Source organism: Cygnus olor, chromosome 16, assembly GCF_009769625.2.
Source record: "Cygnus olor isolate bCygOlo1 chromosome 16, bCygOlo1.pri.v2, whole genome shotgun sequence".
In the NCBI taxonomy this organism is placed as follows: Eukaryota; Metazoa; Chordata; class Aves; order Anseriformes; family Anatidae; genus Cygnus; species Cygnus olor.
Window position 1 is genome coordinate 15,237,011 of NC_049184.1, and position 14,110 is coordinate 15,251,120.

At 70.2% G+C, this 14,110-nt stretch overlaps 2 protein-coding genes across 4 annotated transcripts; both read right to left on the bottom strand.

Annotated features, from left to right (window-relative positions):
- Positions 1-4,735: 4,735 nt before the first annotated feature.
- On the bottom strand, positions 4,736-6,386 carry FOXS1 (forkhead box S1). Its single transcript, XM_040576320.1, is given in 2 exon segments — positions 4,736-5,167; positions 5,169-6,386. Coding segments are annotated over 2 exon segments (1,572 nt in total). The 3' UTR covers positions 4,736-4,813.
- Positions 6,387-7,089: 703 nt separating this feature from the next.
- LOC121079282 (interferon regulatory factor 4-like) lies at positions 7,090-10,188 on the bottom strand. Of its 3 annotated transcripts, XM_040576323.1 has the most exons (8): positions 9,810-10,177; positions 9,350-9,539; positions 9,018-9,061; positions 8,812-8,914; positions 8,404-8,505; positions 7,936-8,331; positions 7,694-7,812; positions 7,090-7,587 (listed from the first exon to the last, which is right to left on the bottom strand). In XM_040576323.1, the coding sequence occupies exons 1-8, from the start codon at positions 9,981-9,983 to the stop codon at positions 7,447-7,449; spliced, it is 1,269 nt and encodes a 422-aa protein (XP_040432257.1). In that variant the 5' UTR covers positions 9,984-10,177; the 3' UTR covers positions 7,090-7,446. The 3 variants fall into 3 exon arrangements, with proteins under 3 accessions (XP_040432257.1, XP_040432255.1, XP_040432256.1); XM_040576321.1 differs by having other exon boundaries at positions 8,404-8,914; positions 9,810-10,188; XM_040576322.1 differs by having other exon boundaries at positions 7,936-8,505; positions 9,810-10,183.
- Positions 10,189-14,110: the final 3,922 nt, after the last annotated feature.

Here is a 14,110-nt window from a genome sequence, read left to right on the forward strand (position 1 = left end):
CTGGGCAGGGGCGGCCCCGCAGGCACCGCGCAGCCCCAGCTCTGCTTGTGTCAGCCGGCTGCTTCAGCCCCCGCTGCGCCTCGCCACGAAGCCACCGCCTCGCTCCTGCCCCGCCGCGTCCCCTGCGGCCGCTGCCCTGCCCCGGCACCGGGCACCGCGGGGTTGCTTGGGGCCTGGACCCCGCGGGCTCCTCACCCGCAGCCGCCCTTCCTGGGCTCTCGGGGCTTGAGCCACCCCTGTCCCCAGCGAGCCGATGCTCCCGCCTGCATTTCCATGGACCGCGAGGTGGTTTCCACGCTCGTTCCTGGCACGGCAGCACCACGCAGCAGCGCTCCCCGGCCTGCAGCAGCGCTCCCCGCTCGCGCTGCTTTCCTGGGACTTCGCAGCAGCCCGACGCCGGCGCTGCTGCCAGCCCTGCACGCTCACCACCACATGGGCACAAGGTTTGCACACTCCGCTCGTAAACGCCGCGGCCCTGCCGCATGATAGCTCTCGGACCCCGAGGTGCCCGCCTGCCCCGTGCGGTGCCGGGCTCTGCTCCCGCGGTGGGGAGCGGGTTTGTGGCACAGGGGTGGCGGAAGGCAGGTGCGGACCCGCACCCTGGGGACTTGGCGCAGGAGCCGGGGCCGCGGCATCGCCTCCCCGCCGCGCGGAAGCTGGAGCCGGCCCCGCGCTGCTGCTCGCGCCGGGAGGGCGGCGCGCACAGGAAGGGAGGAAGCGCCGAGCACGTTTCCAGGAGCGTCCCCAGCTGGGAGCCAGAGAGCGAAGAAGGAGGCTTTGTGTTCCTCCTCACCCCTGCCCTCCGCTCTGCCAGCGGGGGAGAAGCGCAGCCTCTCCTTCACGCGTTTCCCCCCCCCCCCCGCCCCGTCCAGATAAAGGCGAGCGAGGCGTCCTAATGCAGACCAGCTGGGCCGCGCTCTTCCCCCCCCCCGGCTCCTGGAAGGATTGCTTCAGCCCTGACCACCAACACACAGGAACTGCCGGCCGCCAGCGTCCCCCCGCCGCCAGCGGGGCCGTGCCGGGGCCGCCGTGCCGGGGCAGCGGGTGCTGCGCCCGCTCCTCGCCCAGCCCTCGCCCCCTCTCCCCGTGGCTCTTCCATTCCCGTGAGCCCCCTCCTCGCAGCACGCCCAGGGGACGGCGGCCCCCAGCTTTGCAGCCTCCAGCCTTGCACAGTGCTGGCTGGCACCGGGATCCCCCCCAGCTTTGTTTTTTGCCATGGAGTGAGGGCTGTGCACGCTCCGGGGCTGCCTGTGCCCTCTGTGGCTGCTGCAGAGCCCTTGCTGCTTGGCCCGGGGCAGAGACAGGGGCAGGCAGCGGCCCCCCAGCCCCGCTGGCGGCAGCAGGTGGATGTGGCTTTGGGCTCGGCACCCCGGCCCCTGCCCGGGCTAGCAGCATGGCTTGCAGGGCCCTGCCCGATGCGGGAGAGCCGCCTGCGCGCTCGGCTTCTTGTAAATAAATGTACAGGTCTGAGAGCAGCCCCGCGTCCTGGGCACCAGCTGGGGGGGGGCATTAAACCCCTGGGGGTGCACGGCCGGCAGCCAGGAGCTGAGGTCTGCAGCTAAACATGGGGATGGGAAGCTGGAGGAAAGGGGGATCGGGCGGGCGGGTGGATGGAGGAGCGGATGGGTGGACGGACAGAAGGACAGAGGTGTCCTCACGGCTTCAGCACTGCCCAAGGCTCTGTGCCCAGGCAAAGGCTTGGGGGGTCCCGCTGCCCCCGCAGCGGCTGAGCCTGCACACGGAGCCCCCAGCCCCACGCACGTGGGGTCCACCGCCGGGGTCCCGTGCCCCTCCGGCCGCGGCTGGCCCCGAAGCGGTTAAGGCTGCGCAGGCAGGGTCACCGCTCGGCCCAGGGCGTCCCTCCCAGCCCGCTTCCTGCCGGCAGCCTTTGACCAGTTCCTGCCGGTGACCACCCTGCGGTCCTGGAAAACAGCGCGGCCCCATCTGGTTTGAGTTACGCTCCGCGGCGGTGACGTCTCCTTCCTGTCTGGGCCCCAGGAGCCGAGCGTTGCCCTGGGCCGCGGGGGCTGCAGAGCCCAGTGCAGGGCGGCCCCGGTGCCGGTGCCGGTTCCCAGCCGCAGCCCCGCAGGAGCCGGGCAGCGAGCCCACCGCGGCAGCGCCTGGCTGGGAGCACGGCTGAGCCACGGCTGCCCCGGGGTGGGACCGTGCGGGGTGGCCGCTCTGGGGGCACGGTGCTGTACGGGGGCATGCAGGCACTGGCACCCCTAGGCCGAAGTGATGGGGACCCCGCCCTGCAGCCTGCTTTGGCTTCCCCGGCCCCATCTCCAACCAAGGACCCCATGTGGGTCCCCTTCATGCCTCCATCGTTGCAGTGGGCATGGTGATGGGGCTGGTCCCAGTCCAGCACGCGCCCACGGCAGCCGGTGCCATTCCTCACGTGGGGTTCCTCGTCCCCGTGGCCCCACCAGCAGCGCAGGGCTGAGCCCCAGGGGAGAGACGGCGAGCGGGCGATGCCGCACACCAGCGCCCACCACCGCCGGCACTGGGACCTCTCCCAGAGCTGGGGGCTCGGGCTCCTGCACCAGCACCCGTTGCGGCGCGGTCCCCAGCCACGGCATGGCCCACGCTGGGAGCGGGTGAGCGGGCTGGGGGGCCAGGCCACCCACCGTGAGCCGGCAGCGAGCCGGGGAGGAGGAAGGGCAGGGAGAGGAGCGGGCCCACGGCCAGAGCCAGGGCTGGTGGTGGGGAGCGGGGCCGGTATGGGCAAAGGGAGCCCTGGAGGCGGGTGGCCCGCATGGCAGAGGAGGCGGCTGGGCTCTGCCCAGTCCCACCCTGGTGAGCTCAGGGACCGGCGATGCCGAGGGCTGCAGCCAGCAGAGCTGGGGCTCCGCTCCCCTTGGGGCCACGCTCCCAGGCCCCCGCACAGCCCCAGCTCCAGCCCCGGTGCGTCCTGCACGGGGGCACCCGTCCTGCTGCAGCCCCAGCTCCCTGCCCTGAACCGGGCACCTCCGCACCCCATGTCCGTCGGGGAGGGGTCCCCATCCCGGGGGCTGTGCCCTGGGGGGCAGCGATGGGCTGGGTCCCACCATGCTCCCGGCGCTGGGCCCCGCGCCCGGCTCTGCCCAGGGCCGTGGCCGCGCGTTCCCAGGCGGAGGCTGGGAGCCCGGGCGGGCGAGCGGCCCGGCCGCGCTGTGTGGGAACCAGACGGCCCCTGGGCACGGCTCCGCGGCGCTCGCTTCCTCCCGCGCCCCCGGGGACCGCGTGAAGGAGGGGGCTGAGGTCAGCCGCGCTCTCTGCAGACGGCTCCGGAGACGCCAGCATGATCTAGGCGCTCAAATATTGTTTTCCACAGGGGAGGGAGAAAAAAAAAAAAAAAAAAGGGAGAAAAAGCAAAGCCCAGGGACGAGTGACCGTCGCTGCTGCAGCGATGACGAACAGCAGCCCCTCCTGCCCTGCCCGCGGCTGGGACGCGGCCATGGCCCGGCAGCGGCCGTCTGGGCCGATAACGGGGCTGACGCGGTGGCGGTGCTCCCGGTCCCCGAGTGACGCCAGCACCAGCCCTCACAGAGACCCCGGGGCCTGGCCAAGCTGCGTCCCGCTGGCCTTGGGGAGCCGGGGGCTTGGCCACACAGCCAGCCCCCACACATCACAGAGCCCCCCCCCCCAGCGACTCAGCATCCTCCTCCCGTGCCCACCACGGGCACTGGCTGTGCCCCACAGCCCCACCAAGGTGGAGCGGGATCAGCCGGGGCAGCCCTGTGCACCTGCATCCCCCAGCCCGGGGGCACTGCCCCCCCCCCCCCCGGGGGTCCTTTCCCAGGGGCAGGGGGGTGGGGGCACAGGCACAGGTCCCCACTTTGCCAGCATCGCTCTGGACCAGCTCAGGGCTGCGAAGGCAGTGGGACGGCTCCATTCCGGCGTGGTGGAGATGCCAGCCCCAGCCCACGGGAAGGGGCTGGTGGCCACATCCTGGCCCAGGGCTGCGTGGGGACCCCATCCCACCCCACCCCACCCCACCCCAGCAGAGCCCAGCCCGTGCCCAGCCTGTTGGTGGGAGCAGTGACTCAGCCGGTGCCTCCTCACCGGCAGCCGCCCGGGATGATTCAGGTCGGAGGAATCCTGCCGAGACGCAGCCGCTTTCCTCGGTGGTTCCCACTGCAGCCGCAGACGTGCCCACGGGCAGCCCTGGCACAGCCTGGCGCTGCAGGGCCCCCTGCTCGGGGAGCTGCGGGACCTGGCAGTGGGATGGCCCCAAGCAGGGACCCCCGTCCCCCCCCCCCCCAGCACCATGCCAAGCACCTGCGCCCCATCCCACAGAGCCCCTACACCCCCCCCCCAGCAGCTCTCCAGGTGGAGCCCCCACCATATCCGGCACCAGCACGGGGTGAAGCCGGGCACAAGTGAGCAGTGCGGGGTATGAGGGGCCACGGGGATCACTCTTGGGGCGCAGCACATCCCCCTGCCCCTCATGGCTGAGGTCCCCCCCCCAGGATGGGGCTTTGGGGGCTCCTGGAGCTTTATCGCAGAGGGGCCTCATCCCCAGCATCTCCCAGGGATGCAGGACCTGGAGGCGGGTGACGGGGGCACCCCCTCCCCGTACCCTGGCCCCCGTGGCCTCACCATCCAACGGCAGCACCATCGTGGTGGGAGCCGTGGTGGGTGGCCTCGAGGACACGTGTCCCACAGCCAGCGCCCGGGTGGGAACAGAGCAGCCCCCGCTGCGCCCCTGCCCGCTCCCCATCCCGAGCAGGGCGCAGAGATGACAGAGGCAGCGTGGGCGAACGTGCTTTATTCCGCCGCTGGGGCCCCGCACGGTGCCGGGGGCTGGGGGGGGGGGGGGGGAACCAGTCCGTCACTCGAAGAAGAACATGCCGGGTGTCCGGTAGAGGCAGTGGGGCAGCCCCAAGGGGTAGCCGCTGCCCCCCTGCAGCGGGATCGCTCCCCCCGCGCCCCACGACTCCTTCTGCTCGCCTGCCCGTGGCCCCGCGGCCCCGAACGGTGTCTGGCGGGGGGCAGGGGGGGCCGCAGCGGGGGCCGCAGCCAGGAGATGCTCCAGCGCCGCGCCGCAGGGCCGCTCGTTCACGCAGAAGCTCAGCGCCTGCACCCGGCACTGGTAGCTGCCGCCCAGCGCCTCGGGCCCCGAGCGGCCGAAGGAGCCGAAAACGGGCACGGGCGGCTGCTTGTAGCCATCGCCGTCAAGGAAGCAGGGCGCGGGGGGGCTTGCCCGCACCCAGGAGGGCGCTGGGGAACATGGGGGGCACCTGCCCGAAGGGCTGGCCCAGCCCCAAGGTGGGGGCCGCCGACTCCTTGCACTCCAGCTCGCCCCGTGGGGACGCGGTGGGGGCCGGGGAGTCCTGCGCGGGGTCCCTGGGCTCGGCGGGCAGCAGGGCACGGTGCTGCGCCGGGCGCTCGCCGGGCACCGGGTACTGACCTGGCCGGGGCAGCTGCAGAGCCGCCGGGAGCCCCCCAAAGGCAGTCTCCTTGGGCTGGGGGGGGGCCGGTGGCCGGCTCTCCGGGGGGGCCCCATGCGGCGGGCAGCACGGCTCCTTGGCGAAGAACGGCCCCTTGGGCTGCGGCGCGTCCGGCAGGTACAGGCAGGGCTGCCTGGCCCCAGGGGGGGGCCGCCGGGCGCAGGGCTCGGGGCACCCCGACACCCCTCCGCCGGCATCGTCGGCCAGCTCGGGGGGGCCCAGCATGCGTCTGGCGGCCACCGGCGGGGCGAAGCCGCCCTCCGCCTTCCCCTCCTCAGCTGGCAGGGCAGCGGGCGGCCCCCGTGAGCGGGGCTTGGGGGGCTTTCTGCGCCCCTCGTCCCCCTCGGCGCCCGGCGCGTCCCGGAGGCCCCTCTTCCTGGTGAAGCGCCGGCGGCGGCGCAAGAAGCTGCCGTTCTCGAACATGTTGTAGCAGTCGGGGTCCAGCGTCCAGTAGTTGCCCTTGCCCGGCTTCTTGTCGTCGCGGGGCACCTTGACGAAGCACTCGTTGAGCGAGAGGTTGTGGCGGATGCTGTTCTGCCAGCCCTGCTTGTTCTCGCGGTAGAAGGTGAAGCGGCCCATGATGTAGCGGTAGATGCCGCTGAGCGTGATGCGCTTCTCCGGCGTGCTCTGGATGGCCATGGTGATGAGGGCGATGTAGCTGTAGGGCGGCTTGGTGGCCTCGGGGACGGCTGGCGGAGAGGGGCCGGGGAAGGGGCTGTCGGGGGCCGGCCGGCCGCGCAGAGCCGCGCTGCCGACGGGGATGTCCGGCTGCATCCTCCTGCCCGGCCGCAGCCGTCCTGCTCCGCTGCTGCTGCTCCTGCTCTGCCGTCCGGCTCCGGCCAAGCCCATTAAAACCCCGCGGCGGCCCAGCCTCCCGCGCCCCGCCGGCGAGGGGGCGGCGGGCCCCTCCTCTCCGGGACCGCGGGGCCGCCCAGGGCGGAGCGGGGGCCCCATCGTCCAGCGCCGGTCCCTGCAGCCGGACGCGCCGCCAGGGCCAGCCCTGCGGCCGGGAGCCAGCGGCCATGGGTTGGCACCGCCACGGCCTCCCCAGGGCACGGCCCCGCTGCCCCAGCCCTTCTTCCCACGGGAGGTTCCCAGGGCCTGGGTCTCATCCTGCCCGGTCAATGATCCCCCGGGAGCCCCGGGTGATGCTGGCAGGGTGCGGGGGCTGCAGCGTGCAGGATGGGGCTGTCCTGCACCTCGGTTCCCCGGCTGCCCCCTGCCCCTGGGGTGGTGCTGGATCCCTGCAGTGTGCTGGATCCCCGCTGTGCACCAGATCCCCGTGCCGCGCCGTGTCCCTGCACCGTGCCCAGCTGGTTGGGGACATCGCCTCCAGGGTGCGCCACGACCCCCCCCCTCCTCACCCGTCACCAGAGGAAACTGAGGGACGGGCAGTGAGTGCTTTTGGGGCACGGTGCCACATTGCAAGGGCAGCTCACAGGCACCTTGCCTCTGCTTGCAGCCCCACCAAGAGGCCAGAACCAGAGGGCAGGACGGGTGTTGAGCTAGCGTGGCTCCCAGCAGGGTGCTCAGCTCCCGCTGCCCTGCGGCACGAGGCTCTGACTGGCTCAGCTCCCCCGGCCGCCTGCACCCGCCTCGTCCTGGCACCCCGCGGTGCTGCTGGCACGGCCCCAGCCCCACGCTGCAGCCTGCAGTATGAAACACAACCTTTATTCCTACATACCACAACCAGCGAGTCCCCGCGGTGCAAAGCACAAGGACGGAGCTGGCTGTCCCCCGCCAGCCTGGACCGCTGCCCTGCGCACCAAACAAGCACCCAGCCACCCCCCGGATGGTTCCCAGCGGTTCTCGGGAAGAAACACAGCTCCTGCTCCGGCCAGCATCCACCCACCTCCGTCCCCGCTGCGCCAAGTGCCCCGCGCACGGCAGCTTGCGGCATCGCTGCTGGGAGGCCGCTTGTCCCCAGGGCCGGAGCGCAGCCGCGGGGAGGCTGAGCACCTTGCTCCGCAGCGGTGAGCACGGTCGAGGCTTCGTCGCGCCTCGGCTGCCCCGCTCAGGGCTGGCAGAGCTGCTGGAGGACGTGGACGATGTGGCCGGGAGCGCCGGGGGCACAGGGCTGGGGGCAGTCGTGCAGCAGCGTGGGGCCGATGCGCTGGGCGTGATGGAAGAGCTCCCGCGCGAACACCGGCTCCACCTGCGGAGGCACAGAGCCGCCGGGAGGACGGGGTCTGCGCCCGGGACCGGGGCGCCCCGGCCCCCCGCTCGCAGCCGTGGTGAGCGCCAGCCCCGCGCGTACTCACGTGGGCCATGATGAGCTTCTGGAAGTGGTGGCTGGCGCTGGTGGGGTACTCCTCGCCGAAGCACAGGTGGATCTGGTACTGCGGCGCTGGCTGCCCCTGGCTCAGGTACCTCCGCAGCTCTGCAAGACACCGTGCCGGGGATGGGACCTGTCCCCAGCACCCTGGGGACCCCGAGGGGTGGCAGGGGCTCCGGGGCAGGGGCCGGAGGACCCTGTGTGCCCGTGGCACAGGCGGGCACTTACGCTGCAGGAACTGCTGCGTGTCCAGCAGCTTGTAGGTCTTCTCCCGCTCCAGCTTGTTGGGCCAGTCACGGTGCGGGGCCAGCGGCCCGTTCCAGTACACCCTGCCCTGGCACTGGCGCTTCATGAAGACCCCCTCGGGGGCCACCCACAGCAGGACCCCGCGTTCCAGGTGGGGCAGGAGCCGCTCCAGCACCTCGGTCACGCCGGCCACCCGGCTGCTGCCGCCGAGCGCCCGCGGCGGGGGGAACTCGATCTGCTCCATGCACGAGGGGCCGTAGAGGCGCTCGCTGTCGGCCGGCTCGGCGCGGGAGGCGATGCGGCAGCCCTCGGCCGTGCGGGTGGTGAGCTCCTTCACCAGCACATCGCAGTAGTAGAGGCGGACGTGGAGCCAGCAGTCTGCGGTGAAGAGGGGGTTAGCGTGGGGTTGGGGGTCACCAGGGGCTGCAGCCCGGCCAGAGCAGCTCCTACCTGAGTGGTTGACGTCCTCGACGGGGAGGTAGGACGGGGGCCTGGGGAGGAAGTGGCCGTGGGTTGGGTTCCAGCCGTAGAAGACTCCCCGTATGTGGTACCCTGGGTCAGGACGGAGATGGCAGAGGGATGTGGGCAGCTGTCCCCGGGGGTCCTGTCCCAGCCCCAGCCCCCAGGGCTGGCGGGTGCTTCCCACAGCTGCTGCTCGTTGCTGCACCTCGTTAAAGCCGTCAGTGCACGACCAGGCAGCTTCGCTTTGGGACTCAAAGGAGGGGAGCCCCAGCCCCGGTCTCCATTCCCATGGGCACAAGGCTCTGGAAAATGGGGTGCCTCCAGCGGGGCAGCGATGCCCTCCTGCCCCAGCCCCATCCTGCGTGACCCCCCCCACCCCCAGGGCTCTTTTCTCACCTCGCTCAGCCGGGTGGGCAGAGAGCAGGGGGAGCGCAGACCCGTGGCAGGACCCCCCGGCGCCCCGCACACCCTCCTCGGCCGGGCTCCCTGCGGCACGGCCCTGGGGATGAGAGCGGCGGTGGTGAGGGCCAGGCCGGCAGCGGGGGCACCTGAGCCGGCTCCGGACGCCCCCCCAGCACACTTTTAGGTGAGGGCTGGCTCACCTGCAGGTCCTCGCCGGCTAGGGGCTGCGGGCCACCATCGTTCTCTGTGAGGAGCGAGGAAAAAAAACCACTGAGCCCCACAAACAGCGGGAACGGCCCCCGGGGAGGCGCTGGCTCCCCAGGGAAAGCAAACCCAGCCCTGACCCGCAGCGGGCGGCCAGGGCGCAGTCTTGGGAAGGGCTTTGCCTGAGCGCAGCCCAGGGCACCGCTGAGGAAGAGGAGCGGGGAGGAAGGGCCCCGGGGGGGCGATGCCTGAGGGATACGGGGCTGGCAGGGGAACGGCACGGGCGTGAGCCCCGAGCCTGAGCGGGCGGCGGGTGGCAGGGCAGTACCTGCGTCGCGGGCGCCGTCGGAGACGATCTGGTACACCTTGTAGGGCTCGGAGATGTCGAGCTGGCTCCGCTCGGGCACCTCCTGGAAGTCGGTGCTCTTGTTGAGCGCGCAGCGGAGCCGCGTCTTCCAGGTGGACGGGTCGGCCTTGTCCGTGCCCTCGTGGTACTTCCCCTTGTACACGGCCCAAGCCTGCGGGGGGGGGTGGGGGGGGGGGCTCGGTGCTGCGGGGGCTGCCCGGACCCCAGCCCTCCGCTCACCGGGACGGGGGGGGGGACGGGGACCGGAGGGTGGCCGGGGAGGGGGGAGCCCACGCGTGGGGAGCCCACGGGGCTGGGCTGGGCGGCCGGGGTGGGGGGGTCGCGGCCGTGGGCCAGGGGGCGGCGGGGAGCCGGGGGAGCCCCGGGGGGCGCGGGGCAGGGGGTGCCCGGGGGGGGCGCGCGGGGGCTGCGGGGGTCGTACCCTGAAGAGCGCCGCGTCCTGCTGCTGCCGGTAGTCCTGCTTGGCCGCGTGCTTCCAGGGGATGCGGAACAGCGTCCTGCGGCCGTCCTCCCAGCGCAGCCCCGGGTAGCGGCCGCTGTCGATCTGGGCGATCAGCCACTCCTTCAGCCGCATGGGCGACCCCGGCTCCGCCATCGCGCCCCGCGCCCGGCCCGGCCCCGCGGTGCCCTCGGGAGCGCGCCGGGGAGGCGAAAGCGAAGGCGGGCCGGGGACTTTCGCTTTCGTTTTCCCGGCCGCCGCTTTCGGTTCGCCGCAGCGCCGGGATCCCGGCCGGGGGGGCGGCACCGGGGACACCGGAGAGCACCGGGGACCCCCCGCGGGGGCCGTGCCCGGGGGCTCCGGGCTGCGGGGAGCCCTGCCCGCCGCCCCCTGCTGCTGCCCTGGGCACCGGGGCGCCTCCCCGCGCCCCCCCGGCGCTCCCCCCGCCGCCCCCGGGGTCGCCCCTCTCCCGGTTGCCGCGTCCACCTCTGCCCCCCCGGCCCGGGGCTGAGCCGGGGGGGACCGGGCGGAACCGGGGGGAACCGGGGGGAAGCAGGACGGGAACCGGGTTGGAAGGGCCTGGCCCGTCCCGCGCCCACGCTGCCTGCCCGGTTCCCCGGGGGTTCCTGGCACCGGCGGCCCCGCGGGTGGGCGCATTGCTCGTGGCCGCGGTGCCTCTTCCCGCACGCCGGGCAGCAGCTCCTGTGCTCGTGCAGCCTCGCGGGGGCTTTGGCTCTCGTGCGGGTGCTTGTGCGGGTGAGATGAGTGGGGGCACGTGGCCCCAGGCGGCCCCTTCGCTCCCGGCTGGCTCCCGAGCATTTTTCCCCGCTGCCCGTAGTAGGGCCTGTCCCTCCCTGCGGCGAGGAGCCCGTCTCGGCCGTCCCACGGGAAGGGGAAGGGGTGACGTGCGGAAAGCAAACTCCACAATCGGTTAAATTGTAAAGTAGGTACGTTTATTCAGCGCTGGGTAGCACAGGGGTAGTCCCACCAAAGTCGTGCGCGCCCCAACGCGGCACTTGCCTTGGTTATGTGCTTGGTTATATGCTACACGTGCATGAAGCTTCTCGAGATGCCTGTACAGATGCATGACCTATCCCCGCTTTGTATTAAAATTAGTTCCAGGGAGTCATTTTCATAGATTCCTCCTATCCACGCTTGCGCAGTGTTTTCTGGTAGTGGTCGCCGGGGGTCGTGGGGATGAGGATTAGTGAGTCTTCCTCGCCACCACTGGTTGACCTCTCGTCTCAACGCAGACTCATAAGCTTCTCAGCTTCTGCTTAAACTGCAGATTCGGTTTCAGTTGGTTCTGGAAATGTGTTTCCTGTTTCTATCAGGAACTGTTTTTTTGTGAGAAATCTCAGAATTTCCTGTTTCAGTTTCTTTGCACAGTAGGTAGGGGAAGATACAGTACCTGTCCCTTAGCCTGTCTTATTTACTAAAATTCCTTTGGCTTCCTCTCACATGTTCATTAGCCTATCTTATCTACTAAAATTCCTTCAGCCTCCTCTAAGGGGGATCTCACCCCGCTTTGCCCCCAGCCTCCCCTGGCCCACCCCAGTGTGACGGCTGTGTGGGCAGGGTGGGGGGCAGCGTGCCCGGTGCTGCGGCTGCCTCTGTAGCTCCTCCATCACCGCTGCCCTGGTGGGTTTCCTTTCCAGTTCTGAGTAAGAGAAAGTTGCCTCTTGGCTAGGAAGCAGACAAGGCTCCCGAGAGCCAGCAGGCTGCTCTGAGCTTGAAATCCTTGAAATGAATAAGCGGTGACACAGTGCCAGGCTCTGGCCTCCCCCTGCTGCCTGAGCCCAGCCCCGGGCTTTCCCGCACGGCGCGGGGACGGGGACACGGCCCCATGGCGCAGAGCACGTGGGGCCACGCAGGGTGCGTGAGCCGGCCACGCTGGCAGGGGTTGTTCTGCTCACTGAGCCTGCCCTTGGCCTCCCCACCGCAGAGCGAGGCCTGCCTGCCCTGCCTGCCCTGCCTGTGTGCTCGGGGCTGTGGCTAACCCGGGCCCTGCCTGCACCCCGGAGGAGGCAGCGGTGCTGAGCGCTGCGGGTTGCGGTTTGGGGAGGGGGCTGGGGCAGCAGGTAGGACCCACTGGCCCCGGCAGCATGCAGCCGTCCTGCTCGGTGCTGCTCCGGCCAGGCCAGCGTTTCGGGGACCCGGGGAGGGGATGCCGAGCAGCGCAGGAAGCCGTGCTGGTCTCTGCGCCAGCGAGCAGGGGATTTCCACTGGCGGCTCTGACGCACGGGCTGAGCGCCAGCCCTGTCCTGGCCCCCGACCCCGTGCTGCCCCCCCCAGTGCTGACCCCTGCCAGGAGCAGCGGAGCAGGGGCAGTGCCCTGGCCCCCTCCAGCCCCCTCGCTGGGGTAATTCGGGTGCTTTATACCAGGAAAAGGGCCTGGGACTGAGGGAAGGAGGTTTTGCATCTCCCCCTTGTGCCTTGGGAGATGAGGCGATGCCAAGGGGCTGTTGCACAGCCTCATCTCAATGGCTTGTACGGATTAGCCCCAAGCCCAGGAGCTAGTCCAAGCCCGCCGACTCCTCAGCCAGACAGAGCCCAGCTGGATAAGCCTTTATCAGCTGGGGAATTCTCTCCTAACAGCGAGGTGGTGACATGCAGGACCAGAGGGAGGTAATTACCCTGCCATCAGGGGAGATGCTCAGAATTGTTTTCCCGGCTGTTCTGCTCCCTGCACAGGGAAGGTGAAGCTGCTTAACCCTTACACTTTTCAGGCTGAAATGCACTTCAGAAGCAGTCAAACATTAACTCGCAGCTAACCCTGCCCTTACCTGTTTTTTTTCCAATTGTGCAAACCAGATCTGCCAAAATAAATATGTTTTGCCGTGCTGCGGAGCTGGACCTGGAGATGCCGTTGCTCTGCACACAGCCTTGATGTGGGTTTATAGCGTGAACCAGGAAATGTTGCATGTAAATACCTCTGTGCGGCATGTCCCGGCGGGGGGGCGGCAGGAGCGCGCAGCTGTGCAGGGGGAGCACGCTGGGGGCCAGGGCTGGAGCCCCCCCTGCAGCACCTCGCTCTGTGCCGAGGGAGCGGGGAAGCAGCCAGGGCTGGCAGGGCCGAGAGGAGAGGGGGACTGGAGGGCGCAGAAGCAGTGGGGGATGATGCTGAGTTATCCTGATGAAAACAAGATGGGAAATTTGGGGTGCCGAAAGCTGCAGCACTGCTCGGCACCCCCCCCCCCCGAACAGCAGGGGCAAAGCCCCTCCGCCTGCTGCCCCTCACTGCTCCCCGCACAGCTCCGTGTCCCCTGCGCAGTACCCGCAGGTGCAGCAGGGCCCTGGGGACACCCGTCAGCTGCCTGCGTTCAGCCACAGCCGTCATGCAGCAGTAAATGAGCAATCATTAATTATTGACGGGCATGTCCTGTCTGACTGCGCTGTCTCCTGAAAGCACCCAGGGCAGAGGCCATCCTCGCTCCCCGGCAGCTCCTTCCCCCTGGGAGCCTGTGTCTGGTACTCAGAGCACAGCTCAAATCTCCCTTTCTGGCTGGGGGGAGGAACACTGAACCCTTTAGGAAGAGGGGAACCGTGGTGCAGACAGCGGGGATGAGGGAGCCCCCAGGGACCTGCGCTGGCTGCCCGCAGGGTGATGCTGATGGCCCAGCTGGGCAGCATCATCCCCACCTGAGACTGCGGCAGTACAAGGTGTGAGCAGGACGGGGCTGGGGGGGAATGGGGTTTGCACTGCCCAGCCTCCCCGCCGCTCCCAGCAGACTCCAGCTCAAGGCAGTGAAGAGGCTGCAGCAGAACAGGATCCATGTGAGTGCCCGTCTGCTCCTTCCTGAGCTCCCCAGCAGCACAGCCCCGCAGTGGCACCGGGGTTTCTGTCCCTGCCTGTGCCCTGAGCAGGCTTTAGTGAGCAGCCCGTGCCCTGCAGTTTGCTCCCAGTGGCTCTGCTGTGGGGTGGCATTGGGTGGCTTCCCACCAAGGACAATGCTGCTGGGGCATGGCCGGTACTGTTTGCACGTGGTGTTCCCAAAACATCGCTGTGGGGTTGTAGCTGCGGGGCCTCAAACCCCCAGCAAACGTGGGCTGTGAAGCGCAGCTGGGTGGGAGAAGGGCAGGGAGCCCTTGCCTCCTTGTAGCCTCCCTGCGAGGCAGCAGGCTGGCCTCTGTACTGGTGTGCCAGTGTCTCCACCTACTGCGCCCCTTCCCTGTGCTGCTCACGGGTTTCAGACTCTCCCCATGCCAGGACTTTCCTGCCCCAGCCCCCCCCGTTGTGACCCAGCCATCACCCACGAGTCAATTTACATCCCAGGCAGACC

Excerpts from the sequence above, each read along its gene's own strand:
- LOC121079282 (XM_040576321.1), bottom strand. The coding sequence starts at position 9,983 with ATGGCGGAGCCGGGGTCGCCCATGCGGCTGAAGGAGTGGCTGATCGCC. Across the intron at positions 8,332-8,403 it reads CGAGGACGTCAACCACTCAG|ACTGCTGGCTCCACGTCCGC; the intron begins GTAGGAGCTGCT and ends TCTTCACCGCAG. Across the intron at positions 7,813-7,935 it reads CACGCAGCAGTTCCTGCAGC|AGCTGCGGAGGTACCTGAGC; the intron begins GTAAGTGCCCGC and ends GGTGTCTTGCAG.